The sequence below is a fragment of the Papilio polytes genome, unplaced genomic scaffold (assembly GCF_000836215.1).
Source record: "Papilio polytes unplaced genomic scaffold, Ppol_1.0 DF820844.1, whole genome shotgun sequence".
Lineage (NCBI taxonomy): Eukaryota > Metazoa > Arthropoda > Insecta > Lepidoptera > Papilionidae > Papilio > Papilio polytes.
Genome location: NW_013528360.1, coordinates 691,542 through 714,563, shown reverse-complemented (window position 1 = coordinate 714,563; position 23,022 = coordinate 691,542). Strand labels below are relative to the sequence as shown.

The window sequence follows — 23,022 nt, the reverse complement described above, 5'->3', positions numbered from 1 at the left end:
TAATAAAAAAACACTATTTGAAAGGAAAGCATATGACTAAAAATGGCAGAAAAACAAAACACCATAGATATTTTAACTTTTTAATAATTATGATTCTATTGAGGCACATGGTATGGAAGACTTTCTTCTAGAACGTTCAATTATTTTAACAAAATATTCTTTCTTTTAATTTTTATTGTTCGTAATAAATATTGTTCCCATTCTACAAATTGTCGAAGGACATTGATGTTACCTATTGTATGACTACATTTTTCAAGCGAAAGAATTAAAATTCTTACTTAATCGTCATCTATTTAATAACTCTATCATCCGTCATCTCAGTCATCACCCCCTTCTTGATCATGTCACCTCTCACATTCACACAATCCATCCATTTATTTCTAGGTCTATTGTTGTAAGTGAAACCTATTTGGTGTTTTGCAGTGTAAGACTGGCTGTATTTAAATAATGACATAAGATAATTAGTTTGAGTTGTTCGAATGTAGAGAAAAAGAACATGTCTAGAATAGTGTAAAAAAATAATATCTTGTTTTTATACAAAGTTGTATTGATATTAGTTTATATGAGAATAAATAACAATCTTTATTTATTTAATCATTTTTGTGTGCTGGCTAAACCAAATTCCTATCATCTATCTCTACCGGTATACCTCCACACACATAACTTTTGTCCTTCTTGTTACATGCGATTTATCTCTCCTCATAACCGTGATATGGGTATGGTCATATACCGTAGTAACCTTTTACTTCTTAATTTCTCTACCACTAATTCCTCTAATATACCCATGTCGTAACTTACTTAACATTATCTTGGAAAATAAAATAAATAACTTTCAATGTTTTAAAATGTCACATATAAAATGACATATGACTCTGACATTGACAAATAACTAACCAAAAAAAAAACAAATTATAGTTTGGTTTCGTTTACGTTTACTTTAGTAACAAAGTTATTTAAATATTCTTTAATTATATTATTAAGGAATGATTCAGATAATTTGATTTTTAGTGATAGTTAGGTTTCTATAAATTCTAATCTGATAAATAACAAATGATGGCGAACTCAATATGGCTTAAGGTTAGTATACTTTATTTTTTCCGTAAATAAAATTATAATAAATAACCATTTTATTAATTTTCCAGTTATGTACCTTACGTCATGCACCGGCAGCGTTTCTACAACCGTATCGTACAACTACGAATAAACATTTCAATCCGAAATTTAAGAAGGAAAGGGCAGCTAAATACTTGAAGGTGGATCTGCCAAATATGAATGAAGATACGGAAGATATGACTCCGGAGAAAATGCGTCAGAAAATGAAGGAGAGAGGAGTGTTACCACCACGACCTTGGATGGAGCGTCCGTTTTATATTTCTGCCACTGGTCAGTTACATGTCACTTAATTGTATTTTGCCATTTATCTTGTAATTACATGTAAACTATAACACTAGTAAATACCTCCTTGCATTGACAATTTCATGTCTTTGACCACCTTGGTGTTCTCGCCCCTCATTGCTTCCCTTTTATTATAAAAAAAAACATTTAAAGTTATTAGATATAATTTGATGCAGAGCAAATGTAAATATTGGTAATCTGCCAAATTTGCAGGACAATGTAAAACTATCCTATTTAGATTATTTTACAAAAGAGTACCTGGTTATCCAATTTCTGCCTTTTCCATATTTTCATAGCAAGTGTTTTGTTGTGTTTATGTTTTTATACAAGTTCAATATTGAATCAATGGTAATTCTTAAAATGGTAATAGTGACATGATTAATACTTTTTAATAGCCTTTAGAAGACTTTTGCATCACTTTAACAGTGGTAGAGCCCGCTTTAACATCTTCGCAAGAATAGGCCGGCTCACCCGGTGTAATACCACAACCACACAGAAAGCAGGCGTGAAGTGGAAGCAATTCCGATTTTCGTCTGATGAGTGTGGTGCCGGAGGCCTAATTTTAGTCCCTTTTCCTTTCCACCCTTTTCTTAAGAGGAAAGGATAGGAGGGAAAAGTGGATTTGACGGTGGAGGAGATGCATAGGAAGGGGAATTGTCCTCTTTATGTGCGTCTCCTCCTCTGTCAATTAGAGTAGGTAACGCATCTGTAATTACGGATGTTTATGGGCAGCGGTCGCTTTCCATTCGGTGGATTCAGGTGGCCGCATGCTCGTTTGCCACCTCGTATTATAAAAAAAAAAATACTTTTGTACTGTCAAAGAGATGTCTATGATTTACAATATATGTATTAAAATTATGTTTTTCAGGAGGTATATTTGAGGCATATGTCCCTCCAGAGGGTGATGGAAAAGCATCAATAGTGTCCGCAACAAGAGCAAAACAAACTGTACAACTCCTTGAAAAGAAATCAAGATCAATGATGGCGGTCCGCAAGATTAAATCATACGAAGAAGATTTTAACACTAACGAATTTTGCAGTCAGGCGCAGAATATATACATCAAAGCTCATGAGAGTCTTGCTAACAATGATAAAGCTTCCTTAAGGTTGTATGTAACGGAGAAGGCATACCCTGAGTTCAGACACAACACTTGGGAGAAGACAATACATTGGAAGTTCTTGGAGTCTCTGGAACCTCCGCGGGTGGTGCATGCTCGCTGTACCGATATTATTAGCAAGGATAATATATTTGGGCAGGTAATATAAAAGTATTGAGAAATATTGAAACTGTTTTGTAAATGGATCCCATATTCTTTTCTGCAGACTGCATTTAGCTTAATTATTCATTCCAAATAACATTACTAAAACTCTCTTTATAACAGTCTTTATGTTTAATTCAGATTATTATAAAATTGTTCTGCATTAACTTGGGTAGGGGTAACCTGATTCTTGAGGGTGCTGCCAATGGCAGCAGACGCAGGTGGGGGTCGCAGACGTAAGCGATAGCGTGTCCATGGCCCCGGCCTACTGCGTTGAAGGAACCGAAGGGTTAAGTGGGTATGCCCCCCGTTTTGGGGGGAGAGTCCCACATATCTACCACGCTCCTAAGGCAATCCCCTTGGGCAAAAACAAAGGGGGTTACCTGATTTGTAAAAGATGTAACAATAATTGGCTTTTTCAGGTAACAGTGCGTTTCCACACTCGTCAACAGCTAGCCGTGTACGACCGTTTCGGACGTCTACTCCACGGCAGTGAAATACTCGCTAAAGACGTTTTAGAATATATCGTATATGAGAAACACCTTTCAAACATGTATGGAACATGGCGAGTACATGCCAAGATTATTCCTGACTGGGCACCTCCCAAAGATCCTTCAAAGTTAACTAAAATCAGACCAGAACCTGAACCTGAACCTACTAAGTTATTAGAAAAACCAGAAGAAACCCCAGCAATAGCTGATAAGTAAATTGTAAGAAATTAAATTAGTATAATAGATTTGTCTTTTTTTTTCAAACTAGCTATTCCCGTGCGACTTCATCCGCATGAAATTATGAAAAAAATATTTTATTGTTTACATTTGCCATCTTATCAATAGCAAATGTCAAAATGACATGACATGAGACAATGTCTTGATGCTTCCTTGATGTTGGCAGCAACTTATGGTCTCTTTCCCACATTAGGGTTTTTATCCAAAATATTTAACCCCTAAGTTTAATGGCGTTATAATATATAGCCTAAAGCGTGACGCAAGTGTAGGGCTTTTTATTAAAAAAAGGAATATTTAAAAACATGTAATTGCTGACATCTTAGGCAACAAAGAAGTGTGTGTTTACGCTTTATAGACTAGCTTTTCGTCCGCGTGGAATACAAAAACGAAATCAGTGTATCTTACGGGAACCGTAGCTATTTCCGGGATAAAAAGTAGCCTATCATATCCCCGTCTATGTCAGCTACACTTCACTTAGAGTTCGGACGAAATCAGCAAAGTCATTTCGGAAATTACCCGGAACAAACGCGGCTTGCGGACACCGATTTATTATTTTTTTGTATTATTTCTATAAGCCAATTTTATTATATGTATAGATGCGAAAGTTTAGATGGATGTTTGTTATAGTTTGAATGGACCTCGATGAAATTAGGCAAAGACTAGAGTATAGTCTAGAATAACACAAGCTTGTTTTCTGAATTCCATACGGGTAGTCATGTAAATATAAATCATATAATCATATAAATATTATAAATGCAAAAGTTACGATGAATGGATGTTTGTTAGCGTTTGTAGCCTAAATGGCTCAACGGATCTCCATAAAATTTGGCACAGGTTTAGAGCATAGTTTGGAAGAACACATAGGTTACTTTTTATCTCGAGAATAGTTACTGTTCCCTTTGGATTCAGTAATTTAGTTATTTAATATTTACTCGATCATTCTGCAACAGTACAACATATCTTATTGAAATTTGGCACAGATATAAAACTAAGTCTGGAGTACACATGGGATAAGGTTCATCCCCGAGAAATGTCCTGTTCCCGATGGATACGTAGCTTTTTGTTATTTATGTAGTTTGTAAGTTTTCGCGAGCAACAGCTAGTTATTAAATAAAACAAAGTATAGAATTATATTTAATCTATTTTATTGAAATATTAGTGGCTCTCTGAGCTTCATTTCTTGTTTTCTTTTATATATTATTTATAATAAATTAAATTTAAACATAGTACTATTTAAATGCCGGTTGTATAACATTTTGCAACTATCACTAGTAAATGAAAAGTATACAAATGGAAATACTCAAATATTTACAAAATACGAGTGAACATTTTGATACAATTCATTTAATTGCACCGAGATTTTAACACAGATCGCTGTATTAAGACATTTTTTAATAATATAAGAAAATAAGCGAAAACTTTTAATTTAAAATGATTGCCTAAATAATTCACAACACAAGAGCAAACGAATCGTTGAAAAGGTATAGTACTAAATATCAGAATCATAAGTAAATTATATAAAAACTAGGCAGTAGAAATTTCTATATTATTGCAATTTGAACTAAAACACTTATAAAATACATCTTTTGCCTTACTGTATTTATATATTCTTCATGGAAAATCCATACAAAAACACATTTTAACACATCACTGTAAAGTCCATAATCCAATAGCTCATTTTTGTGACGTCATCAATATCTTCATAAAACGGTCGTTCATTTGTGTGTCAACACAACCATTATAACATGACCTCATGGTCTTGTGACGGGGATGTCCATAAAATGGACTCTATGTCAATGCAATAGAGGTGTTTTGTCTGCTCAGACGACAGTGGGCGCGCTCCTGTGTGCAGGTTTTGGCGGCAGCGGCGGCGGCGTGCGAGGATTTTGTCTCTGTCGTTGCTTCTCTCGTAGATTTTCAAGGAATTCTGTAATAACAAAATCAAACATATAAATGTGTAAGTTTGGATTTTTCGTAGAATACCGCACTAATGAATTTAATACCAATGAAAAGTGCAAAATATGTCATCCGCCATTTTGGTTTTGTATAATTGAATAATACAAGCTTTCAATCTCAAATATATATCTATTCATATAAATATAACAAAGCGTGAACACATACTATTGAGTTACTTAGAATGGCAGCATCACAACGTGTTTTTAATTTTTTTTATAAATAAAATGTCCTACACTTACGACACGGTTTAGGTTACATTTTCACGCTATTCAACTTAGGGAGGAAAAACCCTTCATGTGGGAAAGAGACAAAAACCACAAATTAACGAAGCAACGTTGCCATGGTAACAGTAATTGTTATTTGTGCGTTTGAATTTTGGCATTTGCAAATGTTGTCCATAAAATAAAGTTTTGATACTTTCAATAATGAACTGGGGAATATTTTTTTAAATCTATAGTAGATACCAGGTGGATGATGGTGTAGCGGGGGGCCTGGCCTGAGGGCGGCGCGCACCCGCCCCGCCTCGCCCGCCGCACCCCCCGCACTGCCGCCGCTGCCCGCGCTGCTGACATTGCCGCTGCTGCCGCTGCTGTTACTGACCGCAGGAGTACCAGCGCACTCGCCACGGCTGCGACTTGACACGCTCTGTACAAACAATCGTACTAATATTATAAATGCGAAAGTTTAGATGGTTGTTAGAATTTTTAGCCAAAACCTGAAAGGATTGAGATGAAATTTGGTATATAGAGGGTAGCTGGAAAGAACACCTTGGCTACTTACTTTTGTTTTTTTTTTCCTAATTCTACTTTTGAGCACACAATTTCGAATTCGGCTCAGCAATCGGCCAAGCATCCTTCATCTTTATAATATTAGAATAGACTAGATTATTACTTGATTATTACATGAATTTAGCAAGTAATTAAGAATGGTATATTTACCATCTGGTCGGTATCTTCCTGCAGGCGCACTGCGAGGTCCGACAGCGAGTCTGCGTCGTCCTCGCGCTCCGCCCCCGCCGCCGCCGCCCCCACCGCCCCCGCCGCCCCCGGCACGCCCTCGCACGACTCCACTATCTCTAGCAAAGCGCCGTCCAATTCCTGCAAATTGCCAAATAAAACAAATAAATAGGTGTTAATATTTACTTTATAAATGCGAAAAATTTAGGTGGATGTTTGTTAGAGTTTGTAGTTTAAATTGCTGAACAGATGTTGGTGAAATTCGGCATAGATGTTCGGATAGATTCCTCGCAGATTGAGCCGCAGGCGAATGTTAGTGTCATATAGGTCATGTTTGTACAAATATTAAGTCCCCCACGCACGGTCTGAAAGCAGAGCGTGCGTGGGGGACTTAATATTGGATGTCGTCGAGATCGAGAAAGACCAAAATTGAGATGGGTAGACGGTGTAAATCGTGATGAATGTTGGCATAAGAAACTGGAAATCGGTAACCACTAACAGACCGAAGTGGAAAAAATTGCTTGACCAAGCCAAGGCCCACAAAGGGCTGTAGAGCTAAGGAAGAAGAAGAAGCACGCTCTGCTTTATCTGAACAGTCCAGTTTAGGCAAAACTAGGAACTGTTCAGTTATCAGTTTTGGCTTCAGATAAAATAGACCACCTAGCGGGCTTTATGAAATTTGTCCATGAATGAACTGGTATTATTTGTTTTTTTTTATAATATAAGGTGTCAAACGAGCAAGCGGCCACCTGAATTCACCGAAATGGAAAGCGACCGCTGCCCATAAACGTCTGCAAGTGCAGATGCGTTGCCTACCATTAATTGACGAAGGAGGAGACGCACATAAAGAGGATACCTATTTCCCCTTCCTATGCGTCTCCTCCACCGTCAAATCCACTTTTCCTTCCCATCCTTTCCTCTTAAGAAAAGGGGGGAAAGGGAAAGGGACTAAAATTAGGCCTCCGGCACTACACTCATCAGACTGTACGCGGAATTGCTTCTACTTCACGTCTGTTATCTGTGTGGTTGTGGTATTGGTGAGGGCGAGCCGGCCCTGCAGTGCGAAGATGTTAAAGCGGATATCACTGTAGATATGTAACCGGTATACAGTTAGGACTTACGTGTACAGGCGTGTCAGGGTTGACAGGCCGTCCGTTGCGCAGCACGTGCGCGGCGGCGGGCGCGTGGCGGCGCAGCACGGGGCGCAGCACGTGGCGCAGCGGGCGCGCCGCGCGGCAGCGCACCGCCAGCACGCGCGCGCCCAGCGCCAGCCGCAGCACCACGCGCCGCTCCACGCGCGCCTCGCGCCCCGCCAGCACGCCCGCGCCCGCGCCCGCCTCCACCGCGCGCCACACGCCCTGCGCACACAACACTACTTTATATCTACCCTCTCACGTTTCGCCACGGTACTTAAAAAGTGAAATATTTAAAATTCGTTTCAGTATTTGATTTACGCGCTCCTAAAGGGTATTTTTGATAAAATACTACACAAATGATAACGAAGGTATTTACAATGGGGATGTTTCCTAATTTTTGGAATAGCCTTTATTTTGTAGATAAACCATGTATGAACACGAAAAAAAATAGTATAAAATATAATACTCATTATTTCAATAAAAAACACGTAAATTAAAACAACTCTTTCATTTCCCCCCAAAACGTCCCATGACGTCACTTCTTTGCAAACGAACCTAGCGTCACGGCCTGTCACTGTCAATTTGAAAGAACCATTGATTGATAATACTCGTAAATCTTTGTTGTCTAAAGTTGTTTTTAGTAATGGAGATAAAAATGAAAAAACCAAAATGAACAGAAAGTGATACTTTTAACGTATTAATTACACTTGTTGCTTCTCGTGGAAGATTATGTTTGTGTGTAAACAGTGACTGCGTCCTACACCAGTGTGACCAGGTATAAATTAAATTGTACTGTAAGCTACTCTTATGAATTTTGATATCTTTTTCTTTTGTAATATTCATAAAATGTTTTGCTCATAACTTATGTCGTAATTATAAAAACACTCAATAATGGAGTCCTCATAATATAAAACACGCAAATTCAATTATTACAATCATTTAGAAAAAAATATAACTACAAAATGCATGTTATGCCATGTTGTAGTTATATTTTTTTCTAAATGCCATGTTATATGCAAGAAAGTGACGTCATTGGTGTTTGAGATCGAGTAATGGAGGGTAAAAAATATTGCAGCGTTTTTAATTTATATTTAATTTGAGACAAACATTCAAGGTCTCTAAATGTTATTATAGGTTATAAAATGCTGTCTTTAAAATATTAAACATAACTTTATTTGGATTTGTAACATTAGGAAACATCCCCATTACTGTTACTGAAGTAATTATGTTTCTTCGAAATCTTCTATTCGTCTAACATAACATACCTGTTCGTCTCTGAGCAGCACGTCGTAGGCGAGCACGGGCAGGTTGCGGCGCTGCAGCAGGCGGTCCACGAGGCGGCGCACCGCCACGCCCTCCTCCACGCCCACCACTGACGTCGCGCCGTCGGGTAATACCACCCGGCATAAAGAACCCGCCCCTTGAGTACCTGATTTCACCACCTAAGGGAATATTTTGAGTCAACACTATAGGAATCACTTAGAAATTATTGATTTATTGGACAGAAACAGGAGAAATACAAGAAAACAATTTGAAACAGTACACAGGTTCCAAGTGTACCTGCTTTTTTATTTTAATTTAAGCGTTAAATTATTTGTTGTTTTAATAAATTCGATTTAAAAATTATTTTTTCATTTTGATGATTTTTGACTATTTGCTCGAGCACTTTGTCAAGGTCAGGCTGCGGCAGAAGATATTACCAGTTGCGGTTACTTAGATATGAAGAAAAAGAAAAGTACTCTTAAGGGAAGTTTAAAACTAAAATAAACTGCGCTTATTCTCTCTTTTAGCCTTATAAGTTGAGAACTGTTTTTTTAAGGACTTCGAATAGGTATTTTTTAATAATCATACTCTTGAGAAAGCATTATTCGCTGACAGAACATATTTTTAAATCTACACCAAGAATCATATTTCTTGAGTACTAGCTGTTGCTTGCGACTTTGTTCACGTGAAATTTAAAAATATTACCGTTAATTGGGGATAACGTACCTCTTTAAAAGTAAAAAAATATTGAAATCGGCCCAGTAGGTTTTATATTTTTTCAATACATAGAAAAATCCAAATCTCCTTTTTATAATATTAGTATACATTTAATTCCAGTTTCAGTTGTAGCTATAATACATTTATATTGTGTTATTTCATAATACAATAAGCAGTTCCCTGCAGTAGCCGTGTGTACAAATATTGACACAGGCGCGTTATTTTCCTACCGTTCTTGTGCAAGTCACCGCTATTGCACGCTTTACTTAAATCAATAAACTATGTATTTACTATTATATTAATGGATTATATCTCATTTCGATACAATACAGAAAGTAAAGAGAAGAAAACTATCCAACTACAAAACTACGTGGCCATTATATTGGACTTTTTTAATTAGTTTATCAAAATTATATCCTATAGTGAAGTCATACTACGAGTTTTACAGTCAAATACTAAAACAAAATTTAAATATATACTGACATACATAAATACATGTTTACATTATTCCATAATAGCGTTCATTGATATGGCCAAGTTACTTCGAATTCCATAAACACAGTCTTACACCCTTACAAATAAACGCAGTATAAAGTTAAATTGAGTATAAGCAAAATTTGTACTAATATTTGCTTATACTCATATTATTCCTAAAGTATAACTTTACATTGGTGTAATATGTGTTACCCTAAGATAAGAGAGAGAGGGGGGGGGGATAGAGGGAAAGAGAGGGGGGATAGAGACAGAGAGGGGTATATCTAAAACTCACATCAGCTAATGTAGGAGGTTCCACCCTCTCGTTCCTGTCGCGCGCTGCGTCAGATTTGCTGTCTCGCTCTACGCGGTCCGCGCGCTCGCGCGACGCGCCGCGCAACTTCCACGGCAGCAAGGACGCGCCGCCGCTGCGACGACGTTCTGATGCGTTTGACGCTGACTTTTTTAACTGAAACAATAATAAAAATCATAAGGAAACAAGCAAACATACGAAATATGTGTTCTTTTAACAGTAAAACTAAACTAAGGGTCAAGTCAATCTAGTAAGGCAAAGGAAATATCAATTAGGTTAACTAATGTAAAAATCTGCTTCAAAGTGAAACTTAGTACATAAAATTTGACAGAGAAGATTTACACCACACAATCACACTAATATTAAAAATGAGAAAATTTAGATGGATGGATGTTTGTTAGAGTTTGTAACCTTCTGCTCAACGAATCTCGATGAAATTTGGCATAAATGTAGATAGTTTGAAAACACATAGACTACACGGTTTTGTTTATTTTTATTAATTCCACGCGGACGAGTCTCGGGCGAAAGCTAGTAAGACATGTAGATGTGTTGATAAAATACTAGGAGTCAATAAAATCTAATAAGGCAAACGAAATATGAAAATTCTAATATATTTACTTGTCAAAGTCTATTTCAAATTGGAATATTTGCTTGTAATTCGGGAAAGGAAACATCAGAACAACAGAATACAATAGAAATAAAACAGAAAACAATAGTGTTTATAAGCTGACCTTAGTGGGCGTGGCGTCTTCTGTAGTGGGCGTATTGTGCGGCGCGTAGGGCGGGGGCAGGCCGCGCAGGTCCGCGCGTGCGCACTCCGCGTGCACTCCGGAGCGCAGAAACCGCGGGTAGCTGTCAAACTTCATTACGTTGAAGATCTGCTTCTGTGCCTATAAATATAACATTATACAAAGAAAATTATAATTAACTTGTTATAAATTGAAATAATTGAATTATAGACCAACAAGTACTAAAACCACTATAAAAAGATCTGTCACTATGCACTATACGTGTGCAAACAAACCTGCAGGAAGAGGTCATCTGGCGGTGGCTGCAGGTGGGTGCGGGCGGCAGCTGCGCGTCGTGCGGCCGCGTCTACGTTAACGGGCTCGGGCGCGCCGTCCGCTAAGTGTCGCGACCAGATCTCCCCCGCGAGCTGCGCGCGCGCACCGCCCCCGCTCACACGGTACTGTTCGCACGACCACCAGAAACTGCACAGATCATAAGCTTTTCATTAATAAACATCTTACTAATATAAATGTGAAAGTTAAGATGAATGGATGTTTGTTATAGTTTGTAGCTTAAACGGATTTCGATGAAATTTTGTGTAGATGTAGACGATAGTCTGGAAGAACAAATAGGCTACTCACTTTTTCTTTTAATTGTAGCATTTATAGTTTTACATCATATCCGATAGATGACGCTGTTTTAAAAATAGTGTCCTCTTCTCCTCAGTGCACTCACCGTATATTCTCTGCGGCGAACTCTTTAGCGAGGAAGTGAGCGAAGGCCGCTGCGCCGGCTGGGTCCGCCAGCAGCTGCTCCAAGCCAAGCGACCAGCGTGCTACGCCCCCCGCGCCTCCGCCCCCGCTCGCCGCGCCTCCTACACCGCCCACGCCGCCAGACCCCTCGCTCATTTGCTGTAAATATACAAAGCTACGTTAAAAATTTATATTAGGAACTTTTCAATCAGTTTCAATAATACACTTTACTGCAGTAATCACGTGTTATTAAAACACAAGATTACTGCAGTAAAGTTGACTCCGACCGCGTTTAAGTTATAAACTTAGCGCAGTCGTTAAGGTTATAAACTCTAACAAACATCCATCGATCCATCTAAACTTTCGCATTTATATTATTAGTCAAATTAACACGAAACGAATGTAGTTATTTGTAGATGTTACATCTGTATTTGTGTCCTCACCTTGCTATACATGTTACGGTGGTCGTGGTGTCGGTATGAGCTGCCGGCGCCACTGCCCGTCGTCCAGCGTCGGAACGGCGACGACTGTTCGCTCTGCGCACACAAATTATAATAAAATTAATTACATACCCCACAACTACTGTGTAAAGTATTTGAATCACAGTTCTCTTTAAAATTACGAACATTGTAGCACAAATATGATGTAAAAGTATTTGCGTCAACAAGATACTTCTAGTCGGTTATAAATAAAATATGTCACGTCTTGCTTTTTCCTTGTCATCAACATTACCACCATATTTCAAAATACAGCTCGGCATAATAACAACAATCACATACATGTTTCGGCAGTGAAAACAGATTTTTGTATTTTTTAACTAGCTGTTGCTCGCGACGTCGTCCACGTGAAATTTAGTCATAGCCTATCTTACTCAGCGATAACGCAGCTTTTTAACGTAGAATTTTTTTTAATATACGTCCAGTGGTTTTGAGTTATTTCAATAAATACAAAAATCCAGAAAAACAAATCTTTCCTTCTTTTTTTTTATTTTCACAGTTAATTCACATCGTCTGGGGATCATGATTTATTATTACCCATTGAATCTCTCACGCCAATCTAAAAGTAAAGTGCCGTTTACTTGCAAAATGCACGGCGGTATTGTTAGTAGATTTCATCGAAGCGATATCGTGAGAATTCAACGATTAACTGGAAAGGTTCCGTAAAGCGTCGCAAATCGAGAAAGTATGGTAATATAGAAAACACGATTTCGTCGAAAATCTTGCCAACTCGAAATTTATTAATAAACTTATATTGAAACATCTAATGTACAGATATGACATTTATTCTAAGACCCATCGATTTTATTGGGATACTAGCTTTCGCCCGCGACTTCGTCCGCGCGGATTAAAAAAAACAAATGCGAGTAGCCTATGTGTTCTTCCAGACTATCCTCTACATCTGTACCAAATTTCATCGAGATCCCTTCAGCCGTTTAGGCTACAAACTCTAACAAACATCCATCCATCCATCCATCCATCTATCAATCCATCTAAACTTTCGCATTTATAATATTAGTATGATTGTTTGGTAAGAAAACTTATGGTAAATCAGAACACGTTCCTATTATAATTTGGAAAATTTTGAGAGCTTTGTTTCATTTTTGGCAAAACAATCTTTATAAATAAAAATGTAGTGTTACGAGATATTCAAAATGAGTTTGTTTACATGCTACTTAAATTATATAGTGTTGCCAAATAGAAATATAGAATGAGGCTACTAAAATTATTGAATTTGAAAAAGGCCTATTTACCTAATTCCTGAATTTGTTCAAGGATGTTCCATTTAAAATCGTATAAATATGTTTACAAAAATATTTCCTCAATAATTTATAGTAATCATTACATCTGTGCGTAAACTAAAAGTATTTCTACACTAACTGTAAATATTTTCATAACAAAATGTTTTTTTTAAACTAATAATACAATAGCAAGGAAAAAAATAGATTAAAGCAATTGTTTATATGTTTACAAATAATGTAAAAACTTTGAAGATGAATTTTTATCTTACTAATATAATAAATGTGAAAGTTTAGATGGATGGATGGATGAATGGATGTTTGTTAGAGTTTGTAGCCTATACGGCTGAATGGATCTCGATGAAATTTGGCATAGATATAGAGGATAGTCTGGAAGAACACAGGCTATTTGCATTTGTTTTTTTAATCCCGCGCGAACGGAGTCGCGAGCGAAAGCTAGTTAAGCTTTAATTATAAATACTAAAACTGAAATTAAGTAGTAAAAAAAGGTAAACGAAGCTTTCGCGGCAGTTTATCAAAATATAGTTTCTCGTCTTATCTTCGCTGCATACCTTCAGTACTATCTCACATTTAACACTGTACGTGTGGACAACATTTCAGTTGAACTGTACACACTGAACAGTTAGACTGTTCAGTTAAAACTGTCAGTACTGAGCATCTGTACCCCTTAATCTTTATGAACACTTTACATTCTAGTCCAACAGAGCAGTTTATAAAAAGATATAGTTTATTCAAGTAAATAACGCGTGCCGCGGGAACATTCCTGAGATGCTAATACATCGGTGCTATTTACACAGGTGTTAGAAAGAGCTGTGAGAATCTTCAACGATAAACAAATTCACAATCGACGAAGCGAATGAATGAGAGTTCTCGTAGTTATTTCAACACTGGCCTATTCAAACTGAATGCATTTTCAACTAACGTATTCGTAAACCTTCGAAATGTACCACCTTAAGATGTAGGTACAGCTTGCGTTATAAATTAACACAAGCTATAGTGCCCATCTACATTTTACAGCTCGTAATTTCGAAGGCGAAGGCTTGACTATGGCCTAGTCATCCCTTATTAGGGTAGGCTCCGAGCCTCTCGGTGGGGACGTATGTGAGCTAGTGATGATGATGATGATAATGAATTTCGAAGGGCAGACAACATTGTCCATACGGCACCAAAATAAGCTAGCTTACTAACAATCCACCATTTTAAAGCTGTTAGTAGCCCTGGGCAAGATTTTTTCTATTTTTAAAGACTGTATTTCACAGACCAGTGATGCCCCTTTCTGTTCAGCGCCCTGGGCAGTCGCTAACGCTTTACTCTAACGCCTGCATTGCCATAACAGGATTATTCCCAACCGTCACACCGCTCTGTCCCCACGTGAGAATAAAACGTTTCATCCGTCCCACCTTTTAGTCCCACTATCACTAATAATGTAACAGATGGAACCGTTATGAAATAAAATAAGTTCCAACTGGACCTCGTCGCAGAAGGTCGGACGGATGTAACTTTTTATTCTCATCTGTTTCCACGTGGGGACAGAGTGGGGTGACAGTTCGGAATAATCCCCATAACCGCCATAGAGTTCAAACAAAACTATTTTACATGTTTTAAGTCGAAGCCTATATTGTTATTAATAATTATAAATGAAATAAACCAGCGAATTTGTTGAGAATTCTTAAAATAATTGTAACATGTCGGGTTTTTCCAACAAAACGTCACATAGTAAAACATGCCGGATATTCCTAAACCATATTTGTACATGAAAATGAATTATAGAGGAAACAACACTGTTGTTTAATGTATTTGAGAACAATCGGATGATTGTTTTACTAAAAGAACAAGCAGGCACAAGTTTACTTAATTAAGATAAATCTCTTTAACGAAAATCGCATTTAATTTTTTTTTGTCTGTCTGTTGGCCAGCCGGGTTTGTGACGGCTGGACCGATTTAGACCTACTTTTTATCTTAATATTGCGTGGACGAAGTCACGGGCAACAGCTAGTACGTAAATAAATGTACATCCAATTTATATCACTGTACTTCAAACACAAACCAGATACAAATGAAACGCATGCGTTAATCAATCGGCCTAATTCATACTCAACGAGTGATGTTTATTTTTAAATGTCGCCGATGACCACAAGCGTACATATGTGTGTATTCTGTGAAATTGAACGAGACAATTGTTCAATATCGCATAATGCTATTCAAATCAAAACTTTTATAAATTCGTAACGTCATACCTTTCTCAAGTGATCGAGAATGTACGAGCAAATATTGAATATAGAAATGACAAAAGTATGCCTAATTAAGAGACTAACTTTTGATTGCGACTTCGTTCGCGGGAATTAAAAGTTGCAAGTATGTGTTCTTTCAGACTATTTTCTTATCTGTGGCAAATAATAGAGATCCGTAGTCGTTTTTGAAATATGCAATCACAAACATACAACCATCCACTTTATCATTTATAATTTTATATTTACCTCAATTTCAGAATGTTCCGCCACGTACCATACAACCATTTTCCTAATAACACCGATTGTAAATTATTTGAAAAATAAATACAGATAAAGTTGCATAGCCATGCGCAATCACTAGTTTTACAAACGACACAATTTTTACACAATTAAATTTAAAATCAAACACTTCACTGAACAGTCGACACAACAAAGTACAAATTAAAACTAATCAAATATTTGCGGAAAAACCATCAATAAACATAACCAAAAATGTATTTAGCCACAACACTTTACTCTAACATAGTTAGGCGTGAGTGATTCGAATTTCGTGATGTAGGAAATTAGCAAATTCTGGAGCTAACTGTACAGATACGTTCCCGACGACTACTTGTAACAGACTGACGGCGCGGGCGTGCAGCACTGAATTACAATAACAATAGTGAGGGGAAAGAAGCGTTTCCGGCACACTATGGCCTAAGTCATGGCAGTAGAACTGGCGTTTTGATTATGCAGAAACTTTTACAATTAAGATGGAATAACTGTCAACTGTCAAAGAGTATTTCAACGAGATCAAATAACACTAGAGGTGTTAGTGTCACGCTGCATGCGTCTTATCTTCAGCCTTTTTAATTTGCACGTAGCTGGTACAAAATCGAATATTGTCCTAACTACTAGACAGTTACTGGCAAGACAGCATTCATAAGCGCTAAAAGCCTATAGGTTTGCGTATATAGGTTTGTGTACGGATTACCGATCTTGCAGTCAAGTGTTTGAATCCCGCCATTTGACTATCATCGTGAATCATATCCTAGCACAAGCCTAGAGCTTAGTTGGAATGGTTAAAGGGAATATTACTAAATTAACAAAAATCTACTAATATTTTACATGCCTAAAGCTGGCATGTGCCAGTAGTTCACATAAAAATGTGCCGGCTACTTGTAAGTGTATAAATTGACGTCAATATTTTTTATAGTTTTATATAAAATCAGTCATCAGATGCAGATAAAGGCAATATTTATAATAACAATGTATTTACAAAACAGTAAAATTCCTGTCTTTGTGAAGATGTTGAGCTATTTCAGTTCAATTGTTGTTTGTTGTTGTTAATTCGCAGAAACAATGCGGATGAGGCAGAACGAGGAAAGCTTGAACAACCACAAAAGATATAACAATATCAATATTTACCTTAAGGTAAATTCTAATATTTCTATTATTTCTCTAGATCATTTTAACCACTAACGTAAGGGACACATTCCAAAATTAAAAGTACTCTATCGAAATCCCCCGTGCGCCAACCCTACGGGAGTAGAATAAGTTAGGAGAGATCAAGATGGTATACAAAAAGTTACTTCAACAAAAATACGGAGTAATAAGGAAATTTATATCGTAAGATCTAAAGCAATTTTGTCTATTTTAAGACATTTCCATATGACACCTATACACTTCCGCTACAAAAGCGATAGGCATAAAATATTGTTGTTAACTACTGAGAATTAATTGACACCAATTCATTCAATGATATATAAACGTTGGATTATTTCCCCCTATATAAATAACTAATATTAATACAAACTATCGCCTATGACTCCGTCCGTGCGGAATAAAAATTTTACGGGTTTCAGGAACGCAAAATAAACGCTACATACAAATGTTAACGATCGTACAAACTAACTGACAGTGTTACTACCGTAAGTACTCATATTAAAAATAAAAAAGTCTACACGCGCTACACTACAGTGCACGATTAATGAATAAACTCCTGTACCGCGATAGTAATCCTCACAAATATTACGTCACATATTAATTCGTCTTGACATTGAAATGACCTATAATGCATCGTTTGCAATATAAACGACGAATAGAGTGTAGTGAGCCGTGGTAGTTAAATTAAAGATCGAGATTCGAAATTTAAAATTCCAGACTAAAATAAAAGTTATAACTTGTACCACACGTAGCAGAGTACATGCTATCGTCCTAATCGATGACAAATCCTGGCCATCGTCCAATTAGGTGCAGTTTCGTATGGCAGCGCCCTCTCCACAAAGGACTCTTTCAATTGTGCGCCATGAGCAGGCGCAACCATTTATAGCAGCTTGCTGCTCGCGGCCGGCGGATAGACGTCAATAGCTCGCACCATTTGCGACCGTATCACTTTTATCATGCAAATTTCTATACTTTGATTATATATGGCGCATCGTTTGACGCAATACTGACCGATGGTAAAGTGTTGCAGCCTTTTTTGTACTAAAATCTAGATCTAATCAAAATTACATAGTCTTTTTGGATCGTTTTTCTTCCGTAACATTTCCAGAAGGCAATTCACATCACACAAATTGAATTATACATTTAAGTCACCCTGCCTTTGTGTCAATTTTTTTTGGGGGCCAGCTGAAAAATAGCATAGTAATGGCCTGCGCCGTCTCTGCATTAGCTGAGCTTGCCTCCTTTTGCCACATTTTACTAGCTCTACGGTTGTGGCATAATACATTTCATATGCAGTTTTTGCGGCTATAAAATCCTATTTATTTATTTTACTTCATACATGTCCAAAAGAACATTACATTAAGTCAATACTTGTTAAATGTAGTATTGCATCCGAGCTGCGAGCAATCAGTCATATGACGTGAGTCCCACATACGCTACGTGCAGCATTATCAATCAGAGTGACAGGTTATTTGTCCGTCCGTCGTACTGGTCATATATTTACTCAGATAAACTATGAACTATGTTCCTGACCTACACCAAATAATTATCACATTTCTTCATTACAGCAATAAAGATAGTGAAAGCAAACGTTTTGTTACATTGTTATATTATTCGTATTCAAGTGATAATAGACTATTAATTTTCTCAGTTTATTAGACAAACTAGCTGTTGCGTGCGGCTTTATCCGCTTCAAATTATAAAAACTTATGTTATTGCTTACACTTGTCAAATTCTCAATTGCAAATGTCAAAATTCAAGTTACCATAATTTTGCTTCCTTAATGTTGGCAGCTTATAGTTTAGGGTCCCTTTCTTACATGAAGGTTTTTATCCAACTACAGAAACAGATTTACGGAGTACCGATCTTGCGGTCGAGGGTTCGAATCCCGCTATGCGACTATTGTCGCGAACCATATAGCACAAGCCTAGAGCTCAGTTGGAATAAGGAAATATTAGTAAATTAACAAAAACTTATTTATCCCCTAATAGCGTAAAAATATATACCCCAAAGCGTGTCCTAAGTGTAGGTCTTTTTATTAAAGAAATAATTACTCAAAAATATGCTGTGATTTCTGACATCCTACGCCACAAAGTAATGTGTGATATTAAAAAAATATCCAATAAAGACTTCGGAAGAATACCGGCGTTGTTGTCATTCTAAAGTTCAACGAACTGTCAATTATTCATATATATTTAGATAATCTTATGCGGATTACTTAATAATTACCGGATACGACCTTGTGCAAGGTTATTTACACTGAGAGTGTGAATAGACACACTGTAAAATTGCTAACAAACCGAACCCTGAATTTATAGATTACAAGTCCAGCACTTAACTCCTGCACCGCTGACGCTCTTGTGCATATTATCTAACGTTCTTTTAGTCAAGGAAAACAAAGAAACAACTTTCACATATCTACGCTATTTGTAGTGTAACCCGTACTGACCCAATAACATCGAGTAAAGTCTATTCACCCTTACCTTATAGTATGCTCAAGCCAGTTGTAACATGTATGGTGATGATTGGTAAAATTTCAAGTAACAATACTTACAATCCGAGATAACTTAGCGAGGAACTTCTCAATCACTAGTGTAGGCATTCCGATATTTCACTTGACACTTTTTACAATCACTTTTAATCATAAAACTAAATTGATATTAGATTACTTTTATTACTGGATTACGATAAAAGAGGAATGTTAAATAGGAACTCGAACAATAATCTTTTTGTTTCAACTATTGAACTAACGAGATAACGATGAAGGATATAACACTAGCTGTATGTATTCGGCTTTCTCTGCGTAATTTTTAACATTTTACTTAAGTAACAAATAGTCTACGTTACTAACAGAGTCTACCAATTGTTTATCAAGCAGTCCCTTAGTGTAGATTTTCCATAGTAAATAGTACTTGTTACTTAACATTTAATGCGAATTTTTTAATGGATAGATATTAAACGGATTTCGCTGTTTGTTATAGAAGTACAACATACTTAAGTTTCATGAATTCCTTACGATCGTAATCGCGGACGAAAGTTTTTTTTTTATAATATAAGGTGGCAAACAAGCAAGCCGCTGCCACCTGAATCCATCGAAATGGAAAGCGACCGCTGCCCAGAGACATCTGCAATTGCAAATGCGTTGCTTACCCCTAATTGACGGAGACGCACATAAAGAGTACATCCCCCTTCCTATGCGTCTTCTCCAACGTCAAATCCACTTTTCCTTCCCATCCTTTTCTCTTAAGAAAAGGGTGGAAAGGGACTAAAGTTAGTCTATAATAGAAGGCAATCTTAGTGATAATTAAACGTTTGAATGCAATAAGTTAAAATCTACACTAAGGGATTATTACAAACGATTTCACATAAGTAAAATAATTAAATAATTGGTAATAAACAAGCTCTGGTATAAGAAATCTCATGGTACGAGTTCAAGGTGGCATTGGCTGTAAACTGTACGTTATTTATAATTTTATTAGTCCAGAGATACACGGACCGAACAACAACTATTTTAAATATGTTGCTAAGTCGAACTCGTTATGTTTGAATACGTATATTTTATATATTTCTGGTTTAGTGATGTTGGACGGGATTTAGTTAAACTAAACAATGGAGAAAAAAACTAGTGTAAACAGAATTGGATGTTGAAGTTAACACTATCATGTTTCTCTTCGTACTAGGACTAGAACTGTGATCTGGTATCGACTATTCTAAGTCTAGACTCTTACAGACGCATGTACTATTAGTATATCGAAAATCATTTTACTGCCAGCTATCGGAAATCATTGTGTTGTATGTTTGCCGAACATTTGATCAAATATTCGCCAACACTTGACAAAGCAATTTTCACATTAATAATCAATGAGTAATTAATTTGATTGATTGATCAATTAATAAAATGGAAATATTTTATTGACTGGAATAAAACAGCCAAAGGAAATAACTTTGAAAAGGTCGGATTTCAAAAATAGATTACCAAATTGAAGTTAAAATTGTTTTATTTAGTTTTTAAATCGCCAAGGATATTACTGGCTGATAAAAAGACAGGACAAATGTAATTCGTATTTTCCGCTATTCTGGGTCACGGGCGAGAATGATTTTATCTCTATCAAAAATGATTGATAGCAATATCCAACCTTTTTTCATAAAATAAATGACTAAAAGGAAAAGAAAATAACACTGTTAACACATTGAAAACATAGATTATTGCGGACGTAGAGCGTAAGATATTGATCCGAGTTCCTATACCTCTTTTCACTTCACTTTAACTTAAGAGACACGTCCGTGCCTTGCGCGAGTCCAGGTTAGACTGCGGGGAGAGGCGAGGTGGCATCTAATTAGAACCGTTATCACATTGTTATCAGATTGTCTAAACATGCTGCAGGAGCGTGGGCGCCTGCGAACCATTAGGGATGTTATCATCAAAAAATATCGATATGAGAGCTTTGGAATAATTTATCGATAGAATAGCAAGTTGCCTAGTTGCTGTTCGGAACTGCTGTCATAATAAAATGATAAGAAAATGTAGTCTTCAACTAAAGTGACATTTAAAACAGGGTTAGCAACATAAAAGATCCCATTCGGCCTTGATTAAATCATCTATTGAGTTATCTTGTCTTTCCAATAACCTTAACCACAGTTATATGCTGACAAACGAGCAAGCGTCACCGGAATTCGTCAAAATAGCGAACTAACCTCTGCTCACAGTCGTTTACATCCTCCTGAATTTGTTGGTGACATTTAACCTTTTTCCTTATATGCTATTCTACTAACGCACTATTTGAATAACACTTGAACGTAACTAGGTTTTAATATTTAGGTGAATTGGAATCGGATTAGTTTCCGAGAATCGTCGACATGTCGGTGGGCGGTATTCATTACTACTATCTACATCGACTTATACTAACAATGTTATAAATATGGCATTTTCATGTTTATCTGATGGTTGCTGGCTTACCAGGTAATCTTTGGCTTCTCACATTTCTAATCAGAATTTGTAACTAAGGAGTTTTGTAACCTTTGCATTACAACACATTGGCCTTTAGCCGATAGTCTAGATGGGGGCAGGCTTATGATCAAGAGGGAGGAGCTAGGGCTTTCATCTTGTGGTATCACTTCTACTGAACGAGTTACAAGTCGATTTTAAGTTATCTATTGTAATTTACTAGGGATTGTAGGAACTGTGCTTTATTAGTGATAAACAAATGAATGCACGTGACTCTTATTGCCCTCTTACAAAATGAGGTCAGGATCTAAATATCTGCATCTCAGATATCAATATCTTATATTCCATGTAGTTGTCGATTTATCACGATCGATGCCGAGATTCATATTATTTGACAAGGTTGCCCTCCTTCCGATCTTACAAGGTGCAGTGGAAACATGGCCTTCTTAGAATTTCATCAAGTGATAACTGTTGAAGATATACTTCACTCAAGTTCCCGAATATCAAGGCAAGCTATAAAAATGTGAAAAAAAACTGACTGTACATACAGTCATACATATGACATATAAAACTTCAGGATCAAATATTACCATGGGACTAAACTTGTAAAAACGTGTATTGTAAATTTCAAATTTTTCGGCGGCACGATGTTCTCGCTTCACATCCCGCTTCTACACTTTAAATTGAGTTCTAAGAAGTGATTCGTATGAAGAGCCGCCAAGATATATGAATATTATTATACTCAAGAAAACCTATGCATTTTTACTTTGTAAGGAAAAACAATCGAAGATCTACTTTTTACATCTAAATGTGACTTAAAATTACAGTACACAAGTTCTTTATGAATAGACCACTGTTGTAAGTGCAAATCATATATAGATGTAATGGCCCGTAGAATTATTCAACAAGACTCATTCATTGTGATGACCTACATTATAAAACCGTACGTACACCTGAAACTAAAACATCGCACAACTGTTTAGTCCT

General features: G+C 36.8%; 2 protein-coding genes across 2 annotated transcripts in view; one reads left to right on the top strand and one right to left on the bottom strand.

Annotated features, from left to right (window-relative positions):
• The first annotated feature begins 647 nt into the window (after window positions 1-647).
• Window positions 648-3,390, top strand: LOC106110132 (probable 39S ribosomal protein L45, mitochondrial). The gene is made up of 4 exons (XM_013291845.1): window positions 648-1,077; window positions 1,143-1,383; window positions 2,264-2,652; window positions 3,077-3,390. The coding sequence occupies exons 1-4, from the start codon at window positions 1,051-1,053 to the stop codon at window positions 3,359-3,361; spliced, it is 942 nt and encodes a 313-aa protein (XP_013147299.1). The 5' UTR covers window positions 648-1,050; the 3' UTR covers window positions 3,362-3,390.
• A 1,609-nt stretch (window positions 3,391-4,999) lies between these two features.
• LOC106110158 (regulator of G-protein signaling loco) overlaps window positions 5,000-23,022 on the bottom strand; it is a 61,738-nt gene continuing 43,715 nt past the window's right edge. Inside the window, exons 4-13 of the mRNA XM_013291879.1 lie at window positions 12,122-12,214; window positions 11,662-11,837; window positions 11,222-11,408; window positions 10,929-11,087; window positions 10,180-10,353; window positions 8,696-8,872; window positions 7,416-7,652; window positions 6,277-6,435; window positions 5,803-5,983; window positions 5,000-5,309 (exon numbers count right to left, since the gene is read on the bottom strand). Coding sequence (XP_013147333.1) covers window positions 5,203-5,309; window positions 5,803-5,983; window positions 6,277-6,435; window positions 7,416-7,652; window positions 8,696-8,872; window positions 10,180-10,353; window positions 10,929-11,087; window positions 11,222-11,408; window positions 11,662-11,837; window positions 12,122-12,214 — 1,650 coding nt within the window. The 3' untranslated portion in view covers window positions 5,000-5,202. The remainder of the gene's footprint in view (window positions 5,310-5,802; window positions 5,984-6,276; window positions 6,436-7,415; window positions 7,653-8,695; window positions 8,873-10,179; window positions 10,354-10,928; window positions 11,088-11,221; window positions 11,409-11,661; window positions 11,838-12,121; window positions 12,215-23,022) is intronic.

Coding starts and splice junctions, on each gene's coding strand:
- LOC106110132 (XM_013291845.1), top strand. CDS start 1,051: ATGATGGCGAACTCAATATGGCTTAAG. Junction 1,384..2,263: donor GTTTTATATTTCTGCCACTG/GTCAGTTACATG, acceptor TATGTTTTTCAG/GAGGTATATTTGAGGCATAT. Junction 2,653..3,076: donor AGGATAATATATTTGGGCAG/GTAATATAAAAG, acceptor TGGCTTTTTCAG/GTAACAGTGCGTTTCCACAC.